The sequence below is a fragment of the Ranitomeya imitator genome, chromosome 3, assembly GCF_032444005.1.
Source record: "Ranitomeya imitator isolate aRanImi1 chromosome 3, aRanImi1.pri, whole genome shotgun sequence".
Classification (NCBI taxonomy): domain Eukaryota; kingdom Metazoa; phylum Chordata; class Amphibia; order Anura; family Dendrobatidae; genus Ranitomeya; species Ranitomeya imitator.
The window spans coordinates 225,652,216-225,679,322 of record NC_091284.1 but is presented as its reverse complement, the minus strand read 5'-3'; the positions used below and the strand labels follow the sequence as shown (position 1 = coordinate 225,679,322).

Genomic DNA, 27,107 nt, shown 5'->3' with positions numbered 1-27,107 from the left:
GGTCGTATACAATGTTCCGGTCATGTTCTGGTGACCAGAAAATTTGGCTTGTATATTTAAAGAAAAGGGGGTCAAATAGAAGTGATTGTAGTTGTCGTTACACTGCTATATTATGATTGATGAGATATAGGCACATAATAAAAAGCAATTGCAGCTCACACGTCCATTTGCTTGAATGTTTAGAGGAGAACGAAGGATCATGCTTAGTAGAGCATTGAAGTCACCGACTGTTTACGACTTACAGACTTTCTCAATTAGATAAAGATTTTTTTTTATGTATTGTAGATCCTTTATAATGATCATCAGCGCAGCAAATTCTTCAATGCGTTTTGAATGTATCATGTGTCCTTTACCATGAAGATTTAGTATCTTCTTGATTAAAGAGAATCTGTAACCAGGGTTTTGCCTCCTAATCTGAGTTGTAGACAGAGAGACAGAGATCCTGATTCGAGTGATACAGTGGGGGAAAAAACGTATTTGGTCAGCCACCAATTGTGCAAGTTCTCCCATTTAAAAATAAATCTTGCCAAATCAGAAAAGGTAATTTTCTGGATTTGTTTTCTTATTTTGACTCTCATAGTTGTGGTTTAACTATGATGTCAACTACAGGCCTCTCTCATATTTTTAAGTGGGAGAACTTGCACAATTGGTGGCTGACTGAATACTTTTTTCCTCCTGCTTCTAATTATTTGATGCAACAGTCACTTTTGCACATGAACTCCACCTGTCGGAATGTGGCAGCAGACAAGTGAACTTAGCCCTACTGGTAATTGTGTACCAAGATCAATTATTTTAAAGGGAACGTGTCACCTCAGAAAACACTATTTACCTGCAGATCTGTAATGCTGCCTTACTTGAGAGTCTACTGGGGAAAAAAATGAACTTATTTCCTGCTGGGAGATATCGGCCTTCATCCATAGGGGCAAGCACAGAGTGGCTACAGTTGCCTTTTACAGCACCACTCACTGTGATGTGATCAGCCATTGTAAGCATGCTTAGCAGTTTGGCAGCTTGCTCTGCAGGGCATTTATGCAGAGTGACCTGCCAACCCAAGGTGCCTACTTTGAAGAACCTAGAATATAAGACATAATTTCAGTTGTTTCACTATTTTTTGTTAAGTAAATGAGGTGTGTACAAACTTTGGTCTGTACTGTGTGTAATATGTTGTGAATTCTGCTCTTGGGTTCCCTCCAGTGGTTGTCGGTGGGAATGCAGTTGTCTCTGAGTCACAGTCCTGGCCAGGTGTATCTGCTGATTGCAGTTCTGACTGGGATATTTAGGTGTGCAGGATTCATTAGTCCTTGCCAGTTGTCAATGTTTCTTGTGAAGTGTTGGATCACTTTCTGGCTTCTCCTGCTTAGCTGCCAATTCAGCAAAGATAAGTGTCTGGTTTTTGTTTCTGTGGCACACATGCAGTGTGCTTATATTCTTTGCTATTCATTTGTTTTTCTCTTGTCCAGCTTAGACTGTCAGTGTTTTCTCAGTCTTGCTGGATTCTCTGGAGTTGCAGATATACGCTCCACATCTTTAGTTAGATGGTGGAGTTTTTGTATTTTCTGCTGTGGATATTTTTGGAAGGATTTTTAATACTGACCGCTTAGTATCCTGTCCTATCCTTTCCTATTTAGCTAGTGTGTGCCTCATTTGCTAAATCCTGTTTCCTGCCTGCGTGTGTCTTTTCCTCTACTACTCACAGTCAATATTTGTGGGGGCTGCCTATCCTTTGGGGTTCTGCTCTGAGGCAAGGTAGAAATTCCTATTTCCATCTATAGGGGTATTTAGTCCGAGGTGTCTAGGTTTTGTTAGGCACACCCCACGGCTACTTCTAGTTGCGGTGTTAAGATCAGGGTTTGCGGTCAGTATAGTTACCACCTACTCCAGTGAAAGTTTTCATGCTGCTCCGAGGTCACCTGATCATAACAGTAATATATATATATATATATATATATATATATATATATATATATATATATATATATATATATATTATATACACACACACACACACACACAGGAACATTTCACAACAATGACTCCAGTTTAATAATTTCCATTGTGAAATAGATTAAAGAAGCAGTTCCATCACTTTTTTATTGGCTAAACCAGCGTAAATGTATATATAATGTACTGTAAGTGTGGTAATATGGTCACCCATCACCATCTTCCCTGGTTTCCATTGCCGATCCAATCCCCTTCCGAGTCACGTGACTGATATTCTGACGTTCCAGCTCACACTGGGGTCTATATGTGAGCCAGAAGTGGCTTTTCCAATGTAAGAGGCTTCATCAGGTTATATTGTACTAGTGACTTTGGGCTCACACATAGACCCCACCGTGAGCTGGCGAGTCGGAATAGCTGTCACATTACCCTGAAGCGGACTGGAGAGGTGCTGAAAACCAGGAAGGATGGTGAGTATACTACAACACTTACACTACATAAACATTTACACATGTTAATACAATGACAAGTTTAGTGGGAGTGCTTATTTAATTGAAGGACAGCTCCTTTAAGCCCTTGAGAAAAGTTCTATAATAACAGGACTTATAACTAGATCATCATTACCCATTATTTCACCATTACAAGAATAAAATAAGAGAAGAAAAAGAAAGGAAGGAATTTATTTGTTTTACAGTGATTAAAAAAGACAAAACAAGGAACAGACAACAGATATAAACTGATTAGTGACATGCAGCTCTCTGCTTGCTCCAAACAACAAAGAAAACATAACGAAACAGGAGGTTCTTTTGTGAAAACACTGATATCTCATTCTTTATCAGGGACGGGACTCTTCAGCATCTAGGAGTCTGGCAACTCTCCTATTGGAGGGTCTTATTTTTGGGATATTTTCTCATAAGATAAGAATGGCAAAGAAAAAGCGCTATCGAAAAAGATGAGTCTCCGTACGACGCACTGTGGGTTTTTTTTCCCCTCTCTTGGTGTGCAATTAACCTTTTCAGCACCAAAGACCAATATGGGCTACCCAATCCATACTATATAGAGTCCAGTATTATGCTAGCGGTTAATGTACAGTGAAGAAGATATAAATATATTAGTGTTTCTTTGAGTGGTATTTAAATATGGATATACAGTAAGTCGCTATTTACAAGACATACTCAAACAAAAGATATGAAGGAGTCTTTAGTGCAAAAGGAGAGACAAGGCAGAGTGTGTGTGTTACAGAAATCGAGCGGTTGGGGCATCTATGTGTCACTACACAATGGATAGCATTTGTTTCTGGTGATTGTTAAGGCCAGATTTGGCAAAGCTTCAGAATACAGCTTTAGATATACCAAGGCAATGCCAGCTCCCCTTATATGTACACACTCTGCCAAACCCGATATGTATTCACAGGTACAGCAGTGGAAGTTCCAGCCTCCTCCTTGCACACCAAAGGCATTATTAGCTCAGGTTCAGCAGGGATAGCACATCTGTAAGTCCTATTTTACTTGCACCTTTGCAATGACGTTAACATACATACAGCGGAAACACAGCAAGGGTGCCATGCTCTCCCGAAAAACACACATTCATATATACACATGCGCAGCAGCAATGCCAACGTTACACACATTCACTTTGTGTACCTGCTGTCACAATTAGCAGCAGTGCCACCTCCAAGGTCACAACATTCATCATATTCACAATCATTTACACAAATCCTAGGTGCCAAAAGGAACAGGCACCCAGTATTATTGATGGCTCCTTCCCACCCATTCTGGCGCCAACGCATAGTATTTCCCAAAACAAAAGAAAGTTAAATCTGAGAGATCTGAAAAAAAAAATAACAGAGGACATGGATGGACACATTTTCTGCATAGATTGTTAGTGGCACAAAGATTAAGGATGTATGCAAATAATGGGGACAATTGTGTCCTTAGTACCATTTCTTGTGTTGCCTAATACCCTCTGATATGGTTTACCGAGTGGCTCCCTTCATATCCTTCTGGCAGCTAAAAGAATTAATGGCAGAAGGTTGCCGGTGGAAAATCAGACAATGAGATATGTGACGGTAGCAACTACAATCAATGGACAACCGCTCCATGATGTTGGGGCATGTCCAATGGCAGTGCTAGGCTCCCACAAGCAGTTATAGCAGAGGATTCAATACTGTCCAGAGGGGAATGATAACGAAGCAACACAGATCCAGAGTGCCTTATTGCCCTATATGGTCTATATTACAGAACACCCTGGAGCACAACAAAAAAGTTCACATTAAAAATAAAGAGGTAGGGGAATTAATAGTTATCATAACCGCTTTGCTAGATGGGGGATTAGTTAACAGGGTGTTTTAGACCACCCATCCCATTGCTTTATCACATTGCAAAATAAGAAAAAAATATACATATATGTTCCTTTCAACCCAATCAGAAGTTGTCATCTACTGGGGCAAAACTATCACCTTGAGGTGAAAGACGGTAATTCTTCTCTTTTTTTTAGGTTTTAGGATGAATCCTGTATACAATGAAAATCAGGCCGCAGTGACTATGTCTTCCTCCTGTGCAACTGAATGGAACTACAGTCAATAGATTGAAAGGCATGGCTAAGGGAGATGTCCCGGCAGGTAATACTGTGCATGACGGTGGACAAAGAATGTAGCAGCTGTAGAAGAGGATAGCTGTCCTTGATTCCATGTCTCCTGGCGGTTTCCCAACTGCAGATGAGGTTGTAATGATAGTAGGAATCTGCGCAGCTGAATGTCTCTTATTGTAATCTAGCTGGGAGGAAAGGGTATCTTGTAATCCCAGGAGAGTTTAGAGAGGCAAAGACATGGAGGTGGTAGTATCTGAGATGGGATGGGAGTGGAAATTGTCCTATGCCAGGGAATATATGGCATTGACCGGTGAGGTGGCTTCTGAACTTTCATTACCCTCTGTTTCATCTTTGTCCTTTTTAACAGTATACTGCCCTATAAAGGAGCCATCTTCATTAAACTGTCCTTCTCCTCCTTCCCCGTAATCCACAAGACTGTCATCACTCTCCTGTTGCTTTATGGTTCCATCTATTGAGGTCTGACTGCCCTGAAGTGGTTTGTTGTCTTCATCACTAGAAAAGGACAAAAAAACAAGTACAGTTATGGTTGGCAATGTAATAGTTGTAGGATCTCAGACTTCATGAAATTTGGGATTCTAACTCCTAGGATGCTTATTGAGTTGGAAAATGTTAAGAAAGCATTAATCAGTGAGGTTATAACAGAGTGGTCTGTCCCATTAATTTTAGATAAGTGGCATGCTACAAAAAAGCGCGCTAAGCTGTTCCCGTAGTGTGTCGAAACCATCAACTACCAGATCAGGCATGGATTCTTTTCAAACAGAATACTGATATTTGGTAACAGCAGGGCCAGGCACAGAATAATATAATGGAAAAAGTTATAAGCTTATTACCCCCTTCACCCTCTAAAACCCAAACAATACAACAGAATTTATATATTACAGTTCTAAGATCTTATATATGGCCTTTAAAGCACTGATCTTTTATGCAAGAGCTTCTGTTAAGCTTCGTAGTGTTAAAGAAACCTGGAAGAAAATATAATTCCCAACAACCTGTGCTTGGCATTATTTGCAGATGGCCGACAGTGCTGACAAGGCCAATTGTATATAAATGCACATTATCTGCTGAGTTCTGCTGTTTAGCTTTTGGCATGTAGGAAAATTAGACAATGCAGCGGTTTGCAGATACAATAATTGGGAACTGAAGTGCCCGACATTCACTGAATCCAGGCCAGCCTGGTACAATATGTGATTTTATGCTTTACATTTGGGTGTATGACAATGTATAATGTTTCAAAGTGAGGCATTCTACTGGTGTACTGTTAACTAATGTAAAATGATGCCTTATTCATGCATAATATTGATTATTAGTTAAATCAGATTTCAAGCTAAATAATTCTACTGTTTGCATGTACACAGAGGCGTATCTGGCGGGGGGCAGCCGGAGCAAGTGCCCCGGGCGCAGCAGGCAGGGGGCGCAGTCGGGCAGCCTAATGCAGCAGTCCATCGTGTCTCTGCATTCTGCCGCCCCCCGCACAGAGAAGCTGCAGCGCGCCCACATTTCCTCTCACACAGACAGCAGTGCCGCTGGATGACGTAATCATTCAGCGGCCGGCTGTGCCAGAGAGAGGAATCTGCCGATAGCGATGCTGCAGCAGACCGGTGAGTGTGTGTGTACACGTGTGTGAATAGCACTGCAGGGGAATGTGCAGAGAGGTGAATGGTGCTGTGTGTGTCTGTAGGGGGAGAAGGCAATGATGGGGCAAATGGGGAGAACGAAATGATGGGGTGATGGAAAGAGCAATGATGGGGATGGTGGGGGAGGAGGAAATTATGGAAGTGGTGGAATGGGCAATGATGGGGATGGTGGGGGAGGAGGAAATGATGGAAGTGGTGGAATGGGCAATGATGTGGAAGGTGGGGAGGAGGAATTGATGATGTGGTGGAAAGGCCAATGATGGGGATGGTGGGAAGGAGGAAATGTAGGTGGTGGAATGGGCAATGATGGGGATGGTGAGGGAGAAGGCAAGGATGGAGGTGAGTGAGAAGGCAATAATAGTGGTAATGGAAAAGACAATGATCGGAGTGGTGGGGAAGGAGGCAATGAATGGGGATGGTGGAGAAGGCTGTGATGGAAAGGGCAATGATGGGGTGGTAGAGGAGAATGCAATGATGGAGGTGGTGGAAAGGGCAATGATGGGGTAGTGGTGGGAGAATGCAATGATGGTGGTTGTGGAAAAGGCAATAATGGGGGGTGGGGGTGGAGGAAATGATGGAGGTGGTGGAAAGAACAATGATGGGAAAGTGGGGGGGGAATGCAATGATGGCGATGGTGGAAAGGACAATGGTGGTGGTGGAGGAAAGGGCAATAATGGGGGTGGTGGGGAGAAAATGATGGAGGTCGTGGAATGGGCAATGATGGGAGTGGTGGGAAATAGACTGATGGGGATGGTGGGGAGAAGGAAATGATGGAGGTGGTGGAATGGGCAATGATATGGGGTGGTGGGGGAAAAAGCAATGATAGTGGTGGTGAAGGCAATGATGGAGGTGGTGAAGAAGGCAATGATGGGGTGGGGAAGAGGACAATAATGAGATGTGGGGGGAGGAGGACAATGAGGGGTGGGGGATTGCGATGGGAGGAAGGGGGACTTATAATGGACTTAGAAACAGGGGGAGGTGGAGGAAGACATTGTCGCCAATTATGTCTAGGACAGTCCCTTAGTATACAGAGTGTACGTACTTATGTATAGCGCCACCCTTAGTTACATAGTTTCCTCTTTTATTATGTATTACACCATCCCTTATTACATACCATCCTCTCTAGTTATATATGGGGCCATCCCTTATTATATAGCTTCCTCTGCTGTTATGTACAAAACTGTCTCTTACATAGTGCATTCTTGTTATTCACAGTGCCCTCTTTTATTACATAGTCCCCTCTCTTTTTAGATATAAAATGACTGCTGATGGAGGAGCCGGCGACCGACTGTCAGCTCCTCCATTAGAAAAGAAGCTTTCCCATGCTCATCAGCCATCATTGCATTATACAGCTAATAAGACAGTATGGTATGTAATAAAAAAAACAGGGCTTTCTAAAATCCAATATGTAAAGGACGGTACTGTACATAACAAGAGAGGGCACTGTATAATAAGGGCTGTCAATATACATAATAAAGGAGACTATGTAATATATATATATATATATATATATATATATATATATATATACACACACACACACATGTATGTATGTATGTATGTATGTATGTATGTATGTATGTATGTATGTATGTGTGGCCCAGGCACATTTCTTGCACAGGGGCCCCAAGATGTCAGTGTCCGCCCCTGCTGCCAGGTCAGAGCGACGCCCGCAGCGTGATCAGATCATGTGATCACGCTGCTGACATCACTCGCCCTCGCTGCAGAGGCGAACACTGGAGGTTAGTGCTCCAATGGAGCTGAAGACACCGAAGATTAAGTGCAAGGGGGGCTTTATTATGTGTGGAGAGAACTTGAGTGAGGATGGAGGGCTTTATTATGTGTGGGGAGAATTGGAGTAGGGATGGGGGGGATTTATGATGTGTCGATAGAATTGGAGTGGGGATTGGGGGCTTTATTATGTGTGGGGAGATTTGGAGTGGAGATTGGGTTATTTATTGTGTGTGGGAAGATTTGAAGTGGGGATGGGGTGCTTTAACATGTGGGGGAGATTTGAGGACACAAAACGAAGAGCAAAGGGGGAGATGGGGCGTATGTATGACGAAACAGTACAGGGGAATGGAGGGGATGTATGACAAAACAGTATGGGGAATGGGGGCATGTATGAGGAAACAGTATGGGGGAATGGGGGGCATCTACGAAGAAACAGTATGGGGGAATGGAGGCATGTATGAGGAAACAGTACTGGGGAATGAGGAGCATGTATGAGGAAACAGTATGGGGGAATGGGTGCAGACAGTATGGGGAGCAAACGGGGGAATGTATGCGGACACAGTATGAGTAGCGATGTGAAAAATGTATGTGGACAGAGTACGGGGAGTGATGGGATGTGTGCAGACAGTATGGGGAGTCAGGTGAGCAGGCAGTATAGAAAGTGAGGGGGTAAATATATGAGGAGACAGTATGGTGAATAGGGGAATGCGAGAGGAGACAGTATGAGGGAGGGGAATAGTGTGAGGAGACAGTATGGGGGAGAAAAGTGAGTGGGCACAGAATAGAAACTGAGTAGTTTGTGCGTAGCATGGAGGGACAGTGTAAGGGCACAGCCAAAAGGGGACAGTATACCAAGGAGGGGGAGTGTGATGAGAGAGTACAGTATAAATACTGGGCCCTATAGGAGGGACACAGTATGAGAGGACAGTGTGAAGAGGGGGCCGATATAGAAAGGAGAGGTCAGTGTACAGAGCATGTACCATAAGAGGGACAATGTGGGGGTCATATTTTGTGCAGACAATATAGTGAGGGGCAATTTTTATTCAGGAGCATTATAATGACACTTCTATCTTTAAGGGCATCATGTGGAGATTTTCTGCAAAAGAGCAGAGAAGATTAAAGTTTGCAGAGATGAGCTGTGGATGAGAAAACCTGGATGTAAATGTTATTTGTGATACTAATTCTCATGTTAGGAGCATTAAAGGGGATGTCCAGGTTTGTAATGAGTCTGCAGGCATTCTTTGTGACTGCAGATTTCTGATTTCTCACTTTGCACACTGCATGCTGTCAGGATTCTCGCGTGCTGGCGATTTACATACATGCGGTCACGTGCGTGAGGCCGGGCACGTTTTGTCAGAATGTGGTCAGAAGTATACAAATCACATGCTTGTGCTGACAGACTATCCACTGGCAAGGGAGAATCCTAAAAGTGTGCAGTGCATTAGTTGTGAGAATTCAGAAGCCTGCGATGTCAGGATTCAGCTCTGCAGGTTCCAGTAGTCGTCACATTGACACTTCACTCATGTACGATTTTTATACCTATGGTCCTATGACAACGAACTTCTCTTCTGCGTCTCTCAGTTTTTCACTGAACATTGAGAGCATTAGGGAGAGGAGCTCATGGTTTCATGACTAAGTGCAAATCGCATATGTCCTTGGTGAAGGGGGGGCACCAAACTTGCCCCGGGTGCTAGAAAACCTAGATACACCCCTGCATGTACCACTGTTTTTGGCTTTACTGTTTGTAATACAGAGATCAGTCTCTCATACTCATAGAGGTGTCCGTATACTGTATGTCTTAGCACTCAGCTATCCCTTTTTAATTGTAGCTATTATTCTAAATAAATTTCTTTTAATTCAAATCACATGTGAAGACCAAAAATTGGTAGGAGCACAGATTTCCAAATGAAGTGGTGGAGCATGCGGGTATATAACATAATTAACTACTGTATATTGATTATTTTCTTGGTCAGCATCAAATGACACTTTACAGTGTATGCATCCAACTACACCATTTCTGCTGACCTTGTACACAGATGTATGCCGCTGTTTCTATATGTGGTTTCCTATGTTTGAATAGTTAGGTATATAAAAAAATATCTGTCATGTACTATACTGTTTGTGTACAGCTGTAATGATAAATGCATATCATGCTTTTCAGTACCGCTGGGGCAGCATGATTGTGAAAACGGCTTAGGATTGCTTACTAAAGTATATTTCTCTAGAGGTGTGTTCAGCTTTAGAGGTCCCATAATTAAGGAGAATTATAATCCTTTTTAAAATGTAACTATTATTCTAAATACATTTATTTTTGTTCAAATCATCTTTGAAGACCAGATCTTTGCTAGGAGTGTACATTTCCTTATTAATCCTAACAATTAACATGAGGCAAAACCTCCTTTAAATGGCCAAAACGTGTTTCCAAAGGTTCCTTTACTTTTCATACAAAGATTTTCAAGCTTCTTCCTTTCTTGTGTAACAACATGAAAGGTTATTGAAATTATCTGATCTTTATCGATACTGATAAGCGCAAAATATGCTCATTCCTCTATACAGAGTGATCTACAACTATGAGATTGACTAAGTTTTTAATTTATTTTATTCCATTTTAAAAGTGTTTCAGGTCTCAAGACGCATATCTTTATCTTTACCAACTTTTAAAATACTGCTCATAAGTACTCTGAGCCAGCTCTCTTGCAGAACTGAGAGGTGTATGGACCCAGAGACTTACTATTGAGCCTGTACTCCCCTCTATCTCTGTGCTCAACAGAAGTGTGTGCCTGTGAGTCGTCTTTGAAGTGGAGGTCTCAGCAAGGTATGTACCAAGACCCAAACAATCTGCCAAATTTTAAGGGGGGAATAACATACAGTCATGGCCAAAAGTATTGACACCCCTGCAATTCTGTCAGACAATACTCATTTTCTTCCTGAAAATTATTGCAAACACAAATTATTTGGTATTCTCTTCATTTAATTTGTCTTAAATGAAAAAACACAAGAGAATGAAGCAAAAAGCAAAACATTGATCATTTCACACAAAACTCCAAAAATGGGCCAGACAAAAGTATTGGCACCCTCAGCCTAATACTTGGTTGTACAACCTTTAGCCAAAATAACTGTGACCAACCGCTCACGGTAACCATCAATGAGTTTCTTACAATGCTCTGCTGGAATTTTAGACCATTCTTCTTTGGCAAACTGCTCCAGGTCCCTGATAATTGAAGGGTGCCTTCTCCAAACTGCCATTTTTTGATCTCTCCACAGGTGTTCTATGGGATTCAGGTCTGGACTCATTGCTGGCCACCTTAGAAGTCTCCAGTGCTTTCTCTCAAACTATTTTCTAGTGCTTTTTGAAGTGTGTTTTGGGTCATTGTCCTGCTGGAAGACCCATGACCTCTGAGGGAGACCCAGCTTTCTCACACTGGGCCCTATATTATGCTGCAAAATGTGTTGGTAGTCTTCAGACTTCATAATGCCATGCACACGGTCAAGCAGTCCAGTGCCAAAGGCAGCAAAGCAACCCCAAAACATCAGGGAACCTCCGCCATGTTTGACTGTAGGGACCGTGTTCTTTTCTTTGAATGCCTCTTTTTTTCTCCTGTAAACTCTATGTTGATGCCTTTGCCCAAAAAGCTCTACTTTTGTCACATCTAACCAGAGAACATTCTTCCAAAACGTTTTAGGCTTTTTCAGGTAAGTTTTGGCAAACTCCAGCCTGGCTTTTTTAAGTCTCGGGGTAAGAAGTGGAGTCTTCCTGGCTCTCCTACCATACAGTCCCTTTTCATTCAGATGCCGACGGATAGTACAGGTTGACACTGTTGTACCCTCGGACTGCAGGGCAGCTTGAACTTGTTTGGATGTTAGTCGAGGTTCTTTATCCAACTTCCGCACAACCTTGCGTTGAAATCTCTTGTCAATTTTTCTTTTCCGTCCACAACTAGGGAGGTTAGCCACAGTGCCATGGGCTTTAAACTTCTTGATGACACTGCGCACGGTAGCTACAGGAACATTCAGGTCTTTGGATATGGACTTGTAGCCTTGAGAAACCAAATTGTGAGGAAGCATGAGCAATCTCAAGTCCTCAGACAGTTCTTTGGTCTTCGTTCTTTTCTCCATGCTCAATGTGGTACACACAAGGACACAGGTTGAGTCAACTTTAATCCATGTCAACTGGCTGCAAGTGTGATTTAGTTATTGCCAACACCTGTTAGGTGCCACAGGTAAGTTACAGGTGCTGTTAATTACACAAATTAGAGAAGCATCACATGATTTTTCGAACAGTGCCAATACTTTTGTCCACCCCCTTTTTTATGTTTGGTGTGTAATTATATCCAATTTGGCTTTAGGACAATTCTTTTTGTGTTTTTTCATTTAAGACAAATTAAATGAAGATAATAATACCAAATAATTTGTGTTTGCAATCATTTTCAGGAAGAAAATGAGTATTATCTGACATAATTGCAGGGGTGTCAATACTTTTGGCCATGACTGTATATATGAAATGAAAACAATGAGTACACTTTAATTAGAGAATAACCGAACATATAACTAGTGACTCCTGTTACTATGACGCACAACCATATTACGGACCACTGCGGTAGGGGTCCCTAATGTGTCTCCCATAGGAATCTATGGGCTCATACTGTTCCCAAGCATTGTAGTAATATGCAGTATAAATATACCTGTAAGTGAAAGCTTCACTTTCTGATGAAAAATACAGAGAGGAGAAAAAACAAACATCTGTGACAAGGTTATTGTAATGTACCTCTCAGGGGATGGATAAAAGATAAGATCCCTGAATATTCTTAAGAGCCGTTAGTTTATGGAATCGTTCAAGAGGAACGTTCATTATTCCTTACATTCTAAACTGGCCACATCATGATAAAGTGGCTGAAGATTGGAATAAGACAGTTTATATGTTTTTTTTATTTCTAATCTCCGTTTTGGAAATATTAGTTTGTAAAGTTTATTTGCTAATTTCCCCTTTAACCAAGAGAGCATTAGAGATAACTTTCTGAGGGTCTTTACTTTTTCCCATGTATGCCATTGCCCAATTACAAACAGCAAGAGTCATGCAGGAAAAAAGAAAGAAAACGCCACCAGAAATAAATAGATCTGTCTTGCTCTGTGTGAACTGGTGAGACTGATGTGTCTAATCAGGTCACACAGATCTCACTGCCAACATCTGCTGGGGAGGAGAGCAGAGCTGAGTGTCAGGAAACACACCGCTCTGTATCATCTGTGATTATAAGTGCAGGGATGCGAGCAGAGTTGTATGTCATAACATGCCCTGCTCTGCATCTATCTCAGCCACACAGCTCGGCTCTCTTCCGGTCACTTGTAATTGCAGAAAATGCAGAGCAATGTTCTTAATGTCACACAGCTCTGTTCTCCTCCCCAGTCACACACTCCTAGATGGCACTGCCAGCACCTACGTGATTACAAGTGCCAGGAGGAGAGTAGCGCGCTGTGTCTAAGATAGATGAATAGTGATGTGTGTAATGACACACAGCTCTGCTCTTCTTTCTCTCCCCCACACGGTTCTGACTTTCTCTGGAAATGATTCCTCCTGGGCAACTTCATGCAGGGGAAAAAGTATCCGCTCCCAGTGAAGAACCTGTGCTAAATGTCCTATTGCCTCTTTGCCTATATAGTAAATTAGTATACATATATATACACTTTACAAGCCAATAGCTCTATAATGTAGAAGAGAAATGAAAGAATAAAACTAAAAACTAGGTTTTATTTGGATCTTCAGACACTTTATCATGATGTGGCCAGTTAAGCAGGTAAATAGGGCTTTTATATCTTTTAAAGTGATAGCATAGCACTTTATGATCCTGGGGGTCCGACCTCTGGGACAGATCCTGAAAATAACGGAACTGCAACTGCAACTCTGAATTAGCCATGAGCCCTCTTTCTAAGTTTTATATGCACATCTGGTCATCCTGTGCAACAAAGTGAGGCTAGCCATATTCATTCTAATGGGGCCATGCAGCAGCTCCCTGTACAGTGGATGGCGGTGGCACTCCTGTACAGGGAAAAATATTGAAGAGATCAGAGCACTAAACTAGCGTTGCCATCTCTTTAATTTCTGAATCGATGGGGGTTCATGAGGTCAGATCCATACCAGCATAAGGTAATATGTCTTTACTTTAGATGATAAAACACCCCCTTTAAAATGGAGATTGTCACTAGTGATGAGTGAGTATACTCGTTGCTCGGGTGTCCTCCGAGTATTTTGGCGTGCTCGGAGATTTAATTTTCTTCGCCTCAGCTGCATGATTTGTGAATACATGTGGGAGTTGCCTGTTTGTTAAATCTCCAAGCACACCAAAATACTTGGAGACCACCCGAACATGCTTGGGAAAACCCGAGCAACGAGTATACTCGCCCATCACTAATTGGCACATATGTTAAGCTGCCAATGAGAGCATTAATAACGGATACCTCCAACAGAGACTGCTACATAAAAGTATTTATGGCGGGGACACGGGAAACTGAATACAACAACTGTATTAGAAAACAAGCCACTACTGATACCGCAAACAGGGCAACCCACCAAGCACATACTACCGAACCGCTCAGCGGCAGTGTCATGCTCGAGGAATGATTCTTTCCAGCATGCTCTAGAAGGCTTGTGAATGTATTTGATGGGTTTGCCAGAAAGTTGGAAAATGCAAGAAAATTCCTAGGGAAACCTCACTTCCAGAAAAAGTATTTTCTAGCACCAAAAACCCTAACACAAAGTCAAAATCACAACTCAGCTAGAAGTAAATATATATTTCTGTCTGCATTGACTTGAGGAGGTTAGTAGCTACGTAGTGAACTTACAGTAAACTAAGGAGGACGAACACATCTTTTCATCCCTCCGCTGCAGTCTGTACATGTTTTATGAAGAAACAATACAAACATGGATTACACAGGAGACTAAAAGAAGGGATGGACAGCGGTTTATCGGATTTTCTTCTCATTTCTGTGTTGTGTGAAGCTTTGCTACTGATCCACGCAAACTGTCAAGTATCCAGCAGTGCGTAGGCTGCTGTTGGGTCCTCGAGTCTGGACTCCGCTTTGATCCATACCCCTTTTTAGTTAAAATCAGTACAGCATGCAGCCGAGGAATAAACGGTGTCCCCTCTACTACTTGTTAAGGCAGCTACGTTAGTCAATTAGAAATAAGGCAGGTTAGTTTGTACTCCCACATTATATTGCCATAGGGGGAAGTTAAGGGGATAAATGCTGATAGTATATTAGGGTAATAGCTATGTAAAGCCTACTAAGGTAAAACGGATTTCTCCTACCTTCCAAAAAACCTTCATGGAACAAATGGACACATGAGCATGTTTTATGAAGAGAAAGGAGCACATGTGATATAATAGAGAGACACGAGGAGGAAGGAGAGAGAAGCAGACACTGTAATAACAGTAAGACACCATGTTCCTATCACATGGACATATGCTGACAATGGTCACTTCAGATAATCTGATGCAGGGTAGCACATAACAGTGTGGCTGAAGAATAATCTATATCCCTGACATCAAGTTACACTAAACACAGTTTAGGTTGTTAGGTCTGGAGTTTTATCCAGCTTGGCTCTTTTGCGGTTAGCATCCTTGGCCAAGGATGTAGAGGGGAGGCAATAGTGTATTCCAGACAATCTCAAAGCTTGTCTATACATTTAATTGATTATTTGAGGATGTTTTTTCGGGAGTTCAGGGAGGTCTGTCACACACAAAGCACAGAGGGTGACACATAGGCAGTGACGTCCCTCACCTGCGCTCCTTCCTGGGTAGCGAGTGGGAGACAAAGGCACAGACGTTACATGCACAGGCCGGTCTGTGATAGCGGCGGAGGACTGTCCTGTGTGTGACGCTGTGAACCGGTGTGTTGGGCACTGAACAAGTGTGACATTGAGATACTAAGGAATGGTGGCATATTTATTAAACATTGCTTTCATGGACAGCAAGCACAATCTGCAAAGCAGCAATACATCCAGTCATTACAAAATCTAAGTCATATGTCTATCTATCCAAAACACAAAGCTTGGTCATGCAATATGACAATGATCCCAAGCATACCATCAAATCTACATCAGAATGATTGCAAAAGGCAAGAATCAAGGTGTTGCAACGGCCCAGCATCAGTCCAAACAAATTCCCACAAACATCAATGGACTTAAAGACGACCTGTCGGTCGCTGACAAAAAGCTGACTTATATTCCATGTAAAAATCCCTGAGCTTGCCTGATTCAATCACTCTTTCACCTCTCCCTACCAGACGGTGCCTAGTACAGCTCAGGAGCTGATTTAGCAGGCAAGCAGTCAGATGCTGTGAGTGGCAGCAACTGGGAGGGAGAATGAAAGCGCATACCCCCCAAAACGACTGTAAATAAATCACCCGGTTGGACTGCCAGCAGAGATTTCACATAATGCACTCCAGGAGAAACAAATGTGAATATCTCTACAATGGAACGGTGCAGCATAAAAAGGAAACAAGCAGAATCGGGGGAGCTCAGGGATTTTTATAAGTTATTTAAAGGGAGCCTGTTACATGAAAAACACTATTAACTTGCAGATATGTGATTAATCTGCAGGTTAATAGCATTCTGAACCTGGCCGTCGCGGTCACTAAGACTGTAGTCACTGTAGGGGGCGCAGTTACAGCCTCCGTTCTCTATTCACAGATCGGTCATTGAAGCTGCGCCGCTGCTGCCCCTTTGACTGAAATCCAAATGGTGCCAGGGGTATAAAGTTTATTTCCTCCCAGCAGTGGGGATCTAACTGCCAGAGCGGGGCAGGTTCAGAATTGGATTAACCCCATATCTGGAGGTTAATAGTGTTTTTCCATGCGGCAGGTTCCCTTTAACTCAATTTTTTAGAGCAAGTGACAGGTCCCCTTTAAGCAATGTTGTAGAGAATAGTGTAATAAAATAATGTAGGTCACATTGTGTAATGCATTTATTGACTTATACATATGGTGTGTTGTGTTTCTTTAACTTTCTTTCCATTTTTATATATATTGCACATGTAGGATGAATTTGTAAGTCTGTTTTTCCTGGTAAATGTCTTGATAAAATTACTTTGCATATTCTTCTGCTCTTACCTGTAGTCAAATGAACCATCATCATCTTTTTGATCTTCGGGCCCTAGAGCAACTTCTTTCTTTTCCCTGACTGAAGAGTTTAAACAAGAAAGGTAAATCTTATGATTGCGACATTTAACAAAACAGATCTTGTGATTTCTTTTATTGTTCAATACTTACAAATATTGTGGAATCATTTTACTCTACAGACTCAATGTATACTCAGTGTAGCCAAATAGAATTTGCTTATTTTAAAGTTCTTTGAAAACGTATTGCTCCGAAAAGATACCTTACCATATAACGTACTTAAAGGTTTTGGTAAAAACCTCGCTGACCCTTCTCACAGGGTATCTTACTGCTGGGCCCACAGCAATCAGCTATAAAACCATGTGGCAACCCAACAGGAAATGTTCTACTGCCCCGCAGCACCTCCACAGGGGAAATGAAGCATTACACAATTTGTACTGAAATCAATACATTCTCTGTGTAATGCAGAGATCTGCCAAGTCCTCCAATGTGAGAGACCCCCATTTGTAACCACTCTCCACTTTGGCTAATAAAGGAGTTTCTTAAAGAAGAGACTTGAATATTAATTCCTATAATTGGGTATTTAAAATTGATTTTCTCAGCCAGTGAAGATGAAAACCTTGTTAATGGGAGATGGCAAAGAAGGTAAGTCAAATGGGCTTATGGTGACAGAATGATGAAAGAAATAAAAAAAGGTGGAAGGCCAAGTACATAATGTATTATCTTAAAAAACAGGAATTAAATGTGCCACTCATTACAATGAAACAAATGTGGTAGACTATGTTCTTATGCCCCTCTGAAACCATGGACCCTGCTGCAGAAGGACACATTTGAACCCTGTCTCATTCTAATTAACAGCTTTGTTAGGAGCTCATCTGAGTTTTGTTTTATAGGAGTTCAGACCGAAGTCCCAGAAGAACAAATTACACCGGTGTACAGAGGAACATTAAAGGGGTTTTCCCACAAACAAAAATTTATGTTAATTAATAGAACTTGGAATAATCACTTCTACAATTGGATATAATTAAACAAAATGTTCCTGATGTTTATTCTATGCCTGATGAAGAGACCTGAGTAGTCTCGAAAACTTACAATTTGTTACCATCTTTTCAGTTAGCCATTAAAAGGTATCAACCACTGAGGATTCTCACATATCCTAAATATTTTTCTATCTACTGGCTAACACGGTACCAAGATATATATCTTTCCTGTTAGGAAGAGATGCAAATTCAGAAGTAATCAGAGAAATGTTTCAAATGCACGTTTATCTAGAAATCATAGAAGCAAGATAATGTAGGTTTAAAGTACGTGCTCCGCACCTGGGTATTTTCCGCCACGACTTCTCTTAATGAAGCAAACAATCAATAAGATGAGCACCAGAAGCGCGACTGCACACATCAGTCCAATGAACCAGCCCTGGGTAGCGATGTCCACCTGATTCTTTGTATAAGCTGTCAGAGATAAGGAGAAAACGGGTTCTAATAGAGCTCTGCTAATCACATGAGTAGCACTAACACTGATGACATGTATAACAAAGAACACAGGATCAACACAGAGAAAGAAAAAAGTTTAAGGAATAGCATCAAAAAGGATGAAAATCTGTAAGTCACAGATTTGTGGAATACTGATCCCCAACCTTGTCTTTCAAGCAACCCAGAGAGTGCAGTCTTTTTTAGGTTCCCTTTACAGCATAGAAGTTGGCTACGTATGAGTCAATCAGGATGATTCTCTGGAGCTCATGTGAAGAGACCATGAAATTCAGTATTTTTGGGGGGGCTGTAGAGGACCAGAGATGGACAATCCTCTAGTTAAATATTCAAGAGCAAGAGGAAATCAGAAGAGAACAATTCTTAACTAACAATGGAATAATGGAATATCAAAACATCTACACGCATCTTGTATATAACATCATTCGTTAACCAATAAAACATACCGTACATGCAACAATAACGATAACAGAGGTGACTTGTGTACAAACCTAGAGAGGCACATGTAATCTTATCACACGGAATATTTACTGCATATCAACCATTTCTTATAAAACGTCATATTGGTGAGAGGGAGCTTTTTCTTCCAACCCCATCATAAACATGTAGACTTAGGTTAGAGGAGCATAAAGGTTTATTTCAATAGGGACAAGAGAATAATCATCTGCCTATGGCAGCAGCTTATCTCTGGCAGCTCTAAAGGATCAGGCAGGTTGAACTCCAACATGCCAGTCTTTCCTTCCACCAACATCTGGTTTTTTCCATATCCACATAGGATCATGAAACATAATTACATAATTTTTTATTTTATTATTTATTTATATGTATGTGTGTGTGTGTGTGTGTGTGTGTGTGTGTATATATATATATATATATATATATATATATATATATATATATATATATATATATATATATATATATCTATATAAGACAGATGTATCAGATGAAAAGAACGTATGCTTCTTTTTTGACACTTTTAAATGTATATCCATTTAAAGATACCAGTTGGTACGAATTTTTCCCTCAAAAGTTGGATTACTACACTTATTATTATAAGGCATCTTACATGGACATATTAAAACATTTGTCCACATGCAAAGAATCATGACAATGGTCAAAAAGAAAGAAAAAAAAAAGAAAAACAAATACCAACCATTTTCAACCTTATGATCATTTGGACATACAGAATGTGCAGACATTGCTTTTGTTTAAAGGCACAGAAATTCAAGAAAAGAAAAAAACTGAAAGGTTTGCAACTTAAAAGTACAAGAAACAAACGAGTAAGTCTCAACAAGCAACAGACGGTCGATTGAATTTGTCAAGAAGCGAGCCTTACTGCAACAGTAGGATCACCATAAGAAGGTGCACCACGATTATTTGGTAGCCTCCGCACAAGAACAAACCCCTCTCACATTTCACTACTAAATGAACAATGTCAATTTAATGGCATTTTTGAAAAGACACATCTTTTATACAAGCTGAAGAAAAAAAAATGTATCTGTGCTGTCACAGAAAAGATAGAGCCCTCACCTGAGTTGGTCTCGAATGTCACAAATGGGCTTGTGACCAAGTGGTGCTCCTGGGAATAAACCCGTACTCTGTAGGTCATCCCAGGGACCAGATCAGACAGCTGAATTGATGTAGGGTGATGACCCTTAACAGGAACAGTTCTGCTCATGTTATTACCTGATAGGAAAGAGCTGAGGATGAATGCCGTCTGACTTGACAGTAGGGGAATGGGAGGCCGGGCAAATGCATCATGCAAATGAATTGCACACCAACATTCACATACATGGTAGCCCTGAATATAAGACTTTTTTCATAACTGGGGTTACTCTTTAATCTTTCTCAACGGTATTACTCATACTATAGATACAACCTTGATATAAAATCCCCCGCAACATCTAACACCTCCAATGTTCTTGTTCTATTCCAAACGCTCAAGGTTTGCAATGGTTAATACGAGTTTTGATTTACACTTACAATACCAGAAGATAACAGCCCTGTATATAATCAATGCTATAGCTATTTTATAGAAAAAGCCTCAAGTACTTTTCTAGATTAATCAGATCAAATTGTCATCCCTCATCCATCTTCCCAGACAGACTGCATATAAACCCACAGATTCTAAAGATTTAAAGGAGCATTCCCATCTTGTGCAATTATGGGACTATCCTCCGGGAATTGCATCTGGGCAAGTGACTTGAATCACTGTCATTGGACCACCTCTCCACTGACGGCATCTCATGTCAGCGCCCCGTTCTCAAGATAACTGTAGATCCCATTGATGGAACCTGAAGCTGCTTTATATGAATAGCATATCCTGTGGATACAAGACTAAAATACCCCATTTAACATCCCCATCACTAATTCCTACTTTAAAGGGAACTGATCCTGTTCAAAAATGCAGGATATATGAATTAATCTGAAGGTAAATAGCATTAAAATCATACCAGACTGCCTTACTGGAGCAGCGGCTACATGGAGAAAATGAATTTATATATTCTCCCTGTAGCTGCTTGCTTCCAGTCATTGGGGTGGTGTAACTGTCCCTCCTCACCACACTGAGTGTTGCCTTGATCACACCCTGGCACTTTGACAACCTGTTCTGCATACACACGCTGCAATGCCAGCTGCCAAATAAAACTGACAGTGGGTGATTGCAGCACTCTCATTCTATAGTGAATGGTGACTGCTCCCAGCACGGCCCCATTAATTGGAAGCAGACTATATTAATTAATACATGATTTTATTGCTATTTACCTGCAGATTAACCCTGTGCCTGCTAGCAAATAGCGTTTTTGAACAGCTTCCCTTTCAACTATTCAAACAGCAGAAAGTCTCCACTATTATGAGCAGGATATTAAAGAAATGGAGAAAGGGCAGAAAATATTTCTGCAGACAAAAGCTTTATAACATCTGTGGAGTATAGTAAACATTGACCATATCTGACATATTAGAGTACCATAGCAATCCGCACTTCATAAAATTAACATCACAAGTGCACGAAGTACAGAATATTTTACCAAACCTTTATAATAAGTGCAACTTGTAGATATAAACTAAATATTTCCCCAATCATTACCTAAATTTCTATTACAATATACCGTAAGGTCTGATAGCGTGCAGATATTATCAGACAAGTCATACACATATATTTAACTAGAGTAACATGCTTCCTGTCCATATGTATACTTCAGCTATTGTCAATCTGCACACGACATGGTAAGCTGACCCAATCAAGTATGCCAATAGAACAAGCAAACAAAGCGTATGTAATGCAGGGCATGCCAATCAAGGTTTAATATATGAGGTGACGAGCTCTTCCTTTAATGCAATGCTTCCAAGCATGGTGAATTTCCGTTCGCACCTAGCCACCTTATATATGTGCTCATGTAATGCTTTACTGTATACATAGTCATATATGGGACACTATCACCTTTATACATTATTTTTTCTATGCTTGTTTCACTAAAGTAAAGCCAATCAGGAAGTTGTGTTCCGGTTAGGTCACATATTACCGCAAACAGTTCCCATAAATGTCTATGCAGATACATGACAAATGGGTTTCTTGAACTTACTGTTTTACAAGCTGAGTTAATGCAATGTGGGCACTCCAGGAGTGGTGGTATAATGCATTCTCAAAAAAGGGCAACTACTAATCTATGCTCCAAAATATAGCAATAATGGCTAATTTTGATTTGTGTTTCCACTGACAACCGCCTCCTGAAGTACCATCCTTTCGTATATTTGAGCGCAGTGCAGCCGACATTGGTCGTGGGTGGTGGCTAGTAGATCCATTCCAGCTACACACACTCCACATGCAAAATGATGCTTACTGTCAATATACTCAACCATAACCTCAGTGCCCATCTGTACATTATATACCCAGGTCACGTTTGCCCAGTGGCTGTTGGGGGAAATTTTGACGTCCCAGTGTTCGGTTGCTGTTGGGGAGGTGATTTACAAAAGGTTAGATACAATAGCATACTATACAGAAAAACATCCTGGTATATGTGTGCTAGTATTTCATCAAACATAAACAATCAAAACTAGAAACTAGGTGCCAGATAGCGGTAGGGTTAGTAAAAAACCAATTTGCAGCTGTAGCACATATTTCCGGTTTGGGCCTCTAGACTAAGGGCTCATTCAGACTGTGCAGATCAGTCTAAGAACAGACTGCAAAACACGGACTGGTCACAGCTCTCCCGACCCGGGCGTGACAGCCTCATAGAAATATATTAAGATGTCATGCTCTGGTCGGGAGACCTGCAGCCATTTGCATTGTGTTCTGTGCTCATGCCAATTTGCATGGACGTCTGAATAATCACCAAGTATGATACATTGTAATGCACTAGTTGTGTTTAATGGCCTACTAAGGATGGGAAGGTAAATAATAAGGGCCCGATTAATCAATTCTTTTAAGCCAGAATTCTGGCGTAAAAGCATTGAACATTCGCAAAATGTTGTGATTTTTAGTCTTTTGACAGCAGTTTGACCCATCCCAGTTTTGCCAAAATGTGCACAGCAGGGGCGGGACGAGGACACACCATGGGCATACCACAACTCATCTAATTCATGACTAACTGTGTCGTTCAATACAGGGTTGGACTGGCCCACCAGAGAACCGGAGAATCCTCCAGAGGGCCCTGGCTTCTCCTTCAGGAGAGTTCATAGTGCAAACCTTGCATTTGCTATGGGGCTCTTCAGTGGGGGGAGAAAGGTGGGCCCTCAGAATCAAATCCTCCGGTGGGCCTAATGTTCTGCAGTCATACACCAGAAATCTAACTCCAGTGACTGACTAGAGTGAGATTTGTTGTGAAGAGGAACAAGACACACACCACTCAATCAGGCGCTCCAGATTCATGAATCAGGAGCGTCTGACTCCAGCACACACCCTCATCAAGACTGGTATGAACAATGCCAGCCTTGAAGAATCAGGCCCTAATTGTTTCCAGCTTCCTCCTAAAAGTAAGGTTCTGAAAGGGGTTCTACATTTTCAGGAAAGTGGACCTTAGAAAGAACCTGTCAGCATAATTTTGCAATGTAAATTAAAGACATTGCTATAAAGATATTGTAAAAAACTGACTAAATTGATACCTTTGGGGAAAAAAAAAAAATCGGCTTTGCTGTTCTACGTTAATCAGCATTTGAAGTTTTCTTCTAATTACATTTTGGTGTACAAGGGTGGGACTGTACATACTTTCTTCTCCACCTGTCATGGCCTCTCTGTCTGCTTCTGGTGTGTAAATTCATGTGACCTGCATCCAGTTTGAAATTTCATGCCGACAACGTGACTGGCGTGGGTGGTGAATGCGCAGTTTAATTTCACGACTAACCTCCAATTAAATGGCACCAAAGCTGGCGCATGCACAGGTCGAGATAACAGCTCCAGTCCAGCTCCTCTGCACCAAAATCTCATTAGAGGAAAATTTTAAATGCTGATTAAACAAGAACCACAAAGTGGATTTAATCAACAAAAGCATCAATTTAATCAGTATGAAGACACCATTATGGCCATGCATTTACTTTACATTGCAAAATCATGCTGACAGATTCTCTTTAAATGCTCAAATATATCTAAAAGAAACAGAGCAGGTGCTTACCCTTTCCAAGTCCAGCGCCAGCTCCCCCATACTGCTCAGATAAGTGTTGACAGCGCACATCCCCACTGTAGCCAATCACTACTGTCTCCATCAGCAGTGCTAATGAGCTCTGTGATTGGATAAAGCAGCAATATGTGCTACTGCAGCCAAAACTCCGAAATCCGCCGCAGCCAAAACGATGGGGAGCCAGTGCTTGTCCCAGGGAATGAATACCTCCCCAGTCTGTTATCTTAGGTAGTTTACATTGTCCACTTTCCGGAAACCACAAAATCTACACATCTAATCACAAGTGCAAAAATATTTGCCAGACCTTCTGAAGAGGCAGTATTGTGATTCTCTCAATATCTAGCGCATTGTATTAAGTTGTCTCAGGCCTTGGGAATGGAATGAAGAGAAGGTAATATAAATATATTCTTCTTTAATACACCTACGATTTAAGAATCACTTTGAATAGTCCTAGTTCATCTTCAGGAGAACATCGCTCCCTTGCCTCCAGTCTTCCTGTTTGCCAGGAAGCGGTGCACTCCTGAAAGTTCAGATCAGAAAAATGGTTGCGCTGTTGGCACGCGCTATGCTCTCCCACCGATGCTACAAGCGGAGCCAGCTTTATCTCTGCAGGATTGAAAGAGCACTAGTGTGTGACTGATCGTACGCCCCAGCGATCCATCCACCTCTAAATCAGGCCTTACAAGCTCTATTAAATAGAACTTGTAGGCACTGTGCATGCTCGGCCACCACTGCTTAATTGCAGCAGTGGCCAGTAACCTTGGGAAAAAGCTATAAACAATAAAATAAATATCCGTTTGATCCTGCAAACAGAGAGGATTTTTAGATTGCTTATTTTTGCAAGCATTTTGCAGTTTTAACCATTACTGATGTTGAGTCTAACCCTTTTCTAGGAGCATCGATCTTTATTAGCATTATGAATTCCTAAGTATGGAAAAAGCTATATACTAGATGACAATGACATTTTTTTTAAGGTGTAATACCTATTTCATGGACGCTAGCCACAGTTGTTGGAGGGCTCTCAGTAGCTGTGGTGGTAAGAACAGTGGTGGTAGTAGTGGGTCTGGCTGTAATAGCTGTTGTGAGGACAGTAGTGGTTGGGGGAACAGTTAGGATTTCTGTAGGCGCATCTGTAACGGGCGCTGGAGATGTGGGAGGAACTGAGAACAAGGTGAAAAACAGACTGAAAAAAGAGCAGAGAAATGCACGTCTTCCAGAAATTACTGAAACTCTTCAGACATCTTGATATACTGTATTATTGTGACCACAGGAATTAAGTAGCCTATTTTCCCTCCTTTATCATCTGCTGAAAGTAGCTGGGATGGAAAATGATGGAGATCTTTAGTTGAAAGAAGGGGTTCACAAAGTGACCCGAATACCATGAGACAGAGGATGAGAAGAATTTGGTATTATTACTATAAAGCTGGCTTTACATTCAGAAAACCAATTCAATTTTCTATAGTCAGCCTTATTTCAACAATCTTTTTAAAACCTAGTATTTTTCATAGCATTTTTTAACGAGTTTTTGGTGGCAATTTTTATCTTGATATCGATGAATGACACCCCAAAAAAAATCATACCCAGAGCATGCTGCATTATAAGAAGATCCTCACTGGCACACAAAACACTGTCTAAATTCTCCAAAATTAATTTTTTTGTGGCCAGGAAAAAAACCCCATAAAAATGCTATGAAAAGCGTAGCTTTTTTTTTGCGCAAAAATGCTGTGTGTGAGTTTAAGCAGCTTTGCAGACATATTTTGATGACATGGGAAACTGCCGAGTTTTTATTTGCAATATCCTTTACACACAAGACCCATTTTGTCTTTCTTTTATCAAAATGTTTCCATCTTTTCAAACCACCCATGCAATCAGGTCACATTGGAATCGTGTGTAAAGCCACTGGAGCAATTCATATACATATACAGTGTAGTCTTCGCTAAGAAGATGCCAAGATCTAACATATGTTACTCTGAAAAACGCAAATGTCATACTCCGGTCATTCTAAGAGAAAATACAATAAAATTGTTACTGGAAATAGAGATACACTGGAAATTTCACACAATTTGTACAATTCAGCACTGAAAACATGGCCAAAAACAGTCCAAGCAAGCAAGCTGAATGAATAGCAATGAAGAGAGATATCACAGCCAAGCTGAGTGATTACGGGAAGAGCCGTCCTTCTGCCCTACGTACAACACACAGGATGGAAGATGACAATCTGTAATAAAGCTGGCATGCACGCATACAAGCAGCTGACTGCACGCTCTACAATTCCCATTAATAACATTATACTTACACAACTGATTGTTTTATCTGATTATATTCTAATTGCTGGAAATATGTCACTTATTGTTAGCCTTAATAAATCATATCATAGTTTAAAGGGTTTTGACTCAAAAATATCATACTCACCATCTACACCAGGTGTGGGGAACCTCAGGCCCCAGGGCCATTTACGGCCCTTGGTGACCTTTTATCGGGCCCCCGGGCAGATTCTCGGGGACTGCATTCTTGGGCAAGGAGCTGTATTTTGATTGCCACCAGCTCATTAATTTCTTCTTGCTCTGTTAGCACACATATGCAGTGTTCCCTACTGAACACTGAAGGTCATGCAATGAAAGATTATGTCCTCACATCAGTGCCAGAGTCAGAATTCACTTTGTGGGCGGAGTTTGTAGGCCCCCGAAGGATGGTATAAATATCCAAATGGCCCTTGGCAGAAAAAAAAGATTCCCCACCCCTGGTCTAAACCCTCCACCACTTTAGTGGTTCTCTACCACTCTGTTTTTACCACCGTAGGGTATATTCACACCGTGCTTCTATAGAGGCACACAAACCTGATGTGGTTTTCAAGAGAAATTTACATCAGTAATCCATGTGCTCTTTTACAGGATTATTTTTTAAGAGTATTTGACGCACATTTGACTTTGTTTTTGAAGAAGAATTTTTCTCCCCATTCGTTTTGCAGCCTTTTGACGCAA

General features: G+C 41.3%; 1 protein-coding gene and 1 long non-coding RNA gene across 10 annotated transcripts in view; one reads left to right on the top strand and one right to left on the bottom strand.

Annotated features, from left to right (window-relative positions):
• Positions 1 to 2,599: 2,599 nt before the first annotated feature.
• Positions 2,600 to 27,107, bottom strand: part of NFASC (neurofascin) — a 199,383-nt gene continuing 174,875 nt past the window's right edge. For 5 of the 9 annotated variants that reach the window (XM_069756200.1, XM_069756203.1, XM_069756202.1 and 2 more), the window contains 3 exons: positions 18,344 to 18,475; positions 17,019 to 17,088; positions 2,600 to 5,040 (listed from right to left, as the gene is read on the bottom strand). In XM_069756200.1, coding sequence (XP_069612301.1) covers positions 4,809 to 5,040; positions 17,019 to 17,088; positions 18,344 to 18,475 — 434 coding nt within the window. In that variant the 3' untranslated portion in view covers positions 2,600 to 4,808. Of the gene's footprint in view, positions 5,041 to 17,018; positions 17,089 to 18,343; positions 18,476 to 20,044; positions 20,201 to 22,353; positions 22,462 to 25,109; positions 25,287 to 27,107 lie in introns of all 9 variants that reach the window. The other 4 variants (XM_069756196.1, XM_069756199.1, XM_069756198.1 and 1 more) reach the window with 1 other exon arrangement.
• LOC138669597 (uncharacterized) lies at positions 10,615 to 18,047 on the top strand. Its single transcript, XR_011319200.1, has 3 exons — positions 10,615 to 10,731; positions 17,025 to 17,110; positions 17,918 to 18,047. It is a non-coding gene; the product is annotated as an uncharacterized lncRNA (long non-coding RNA).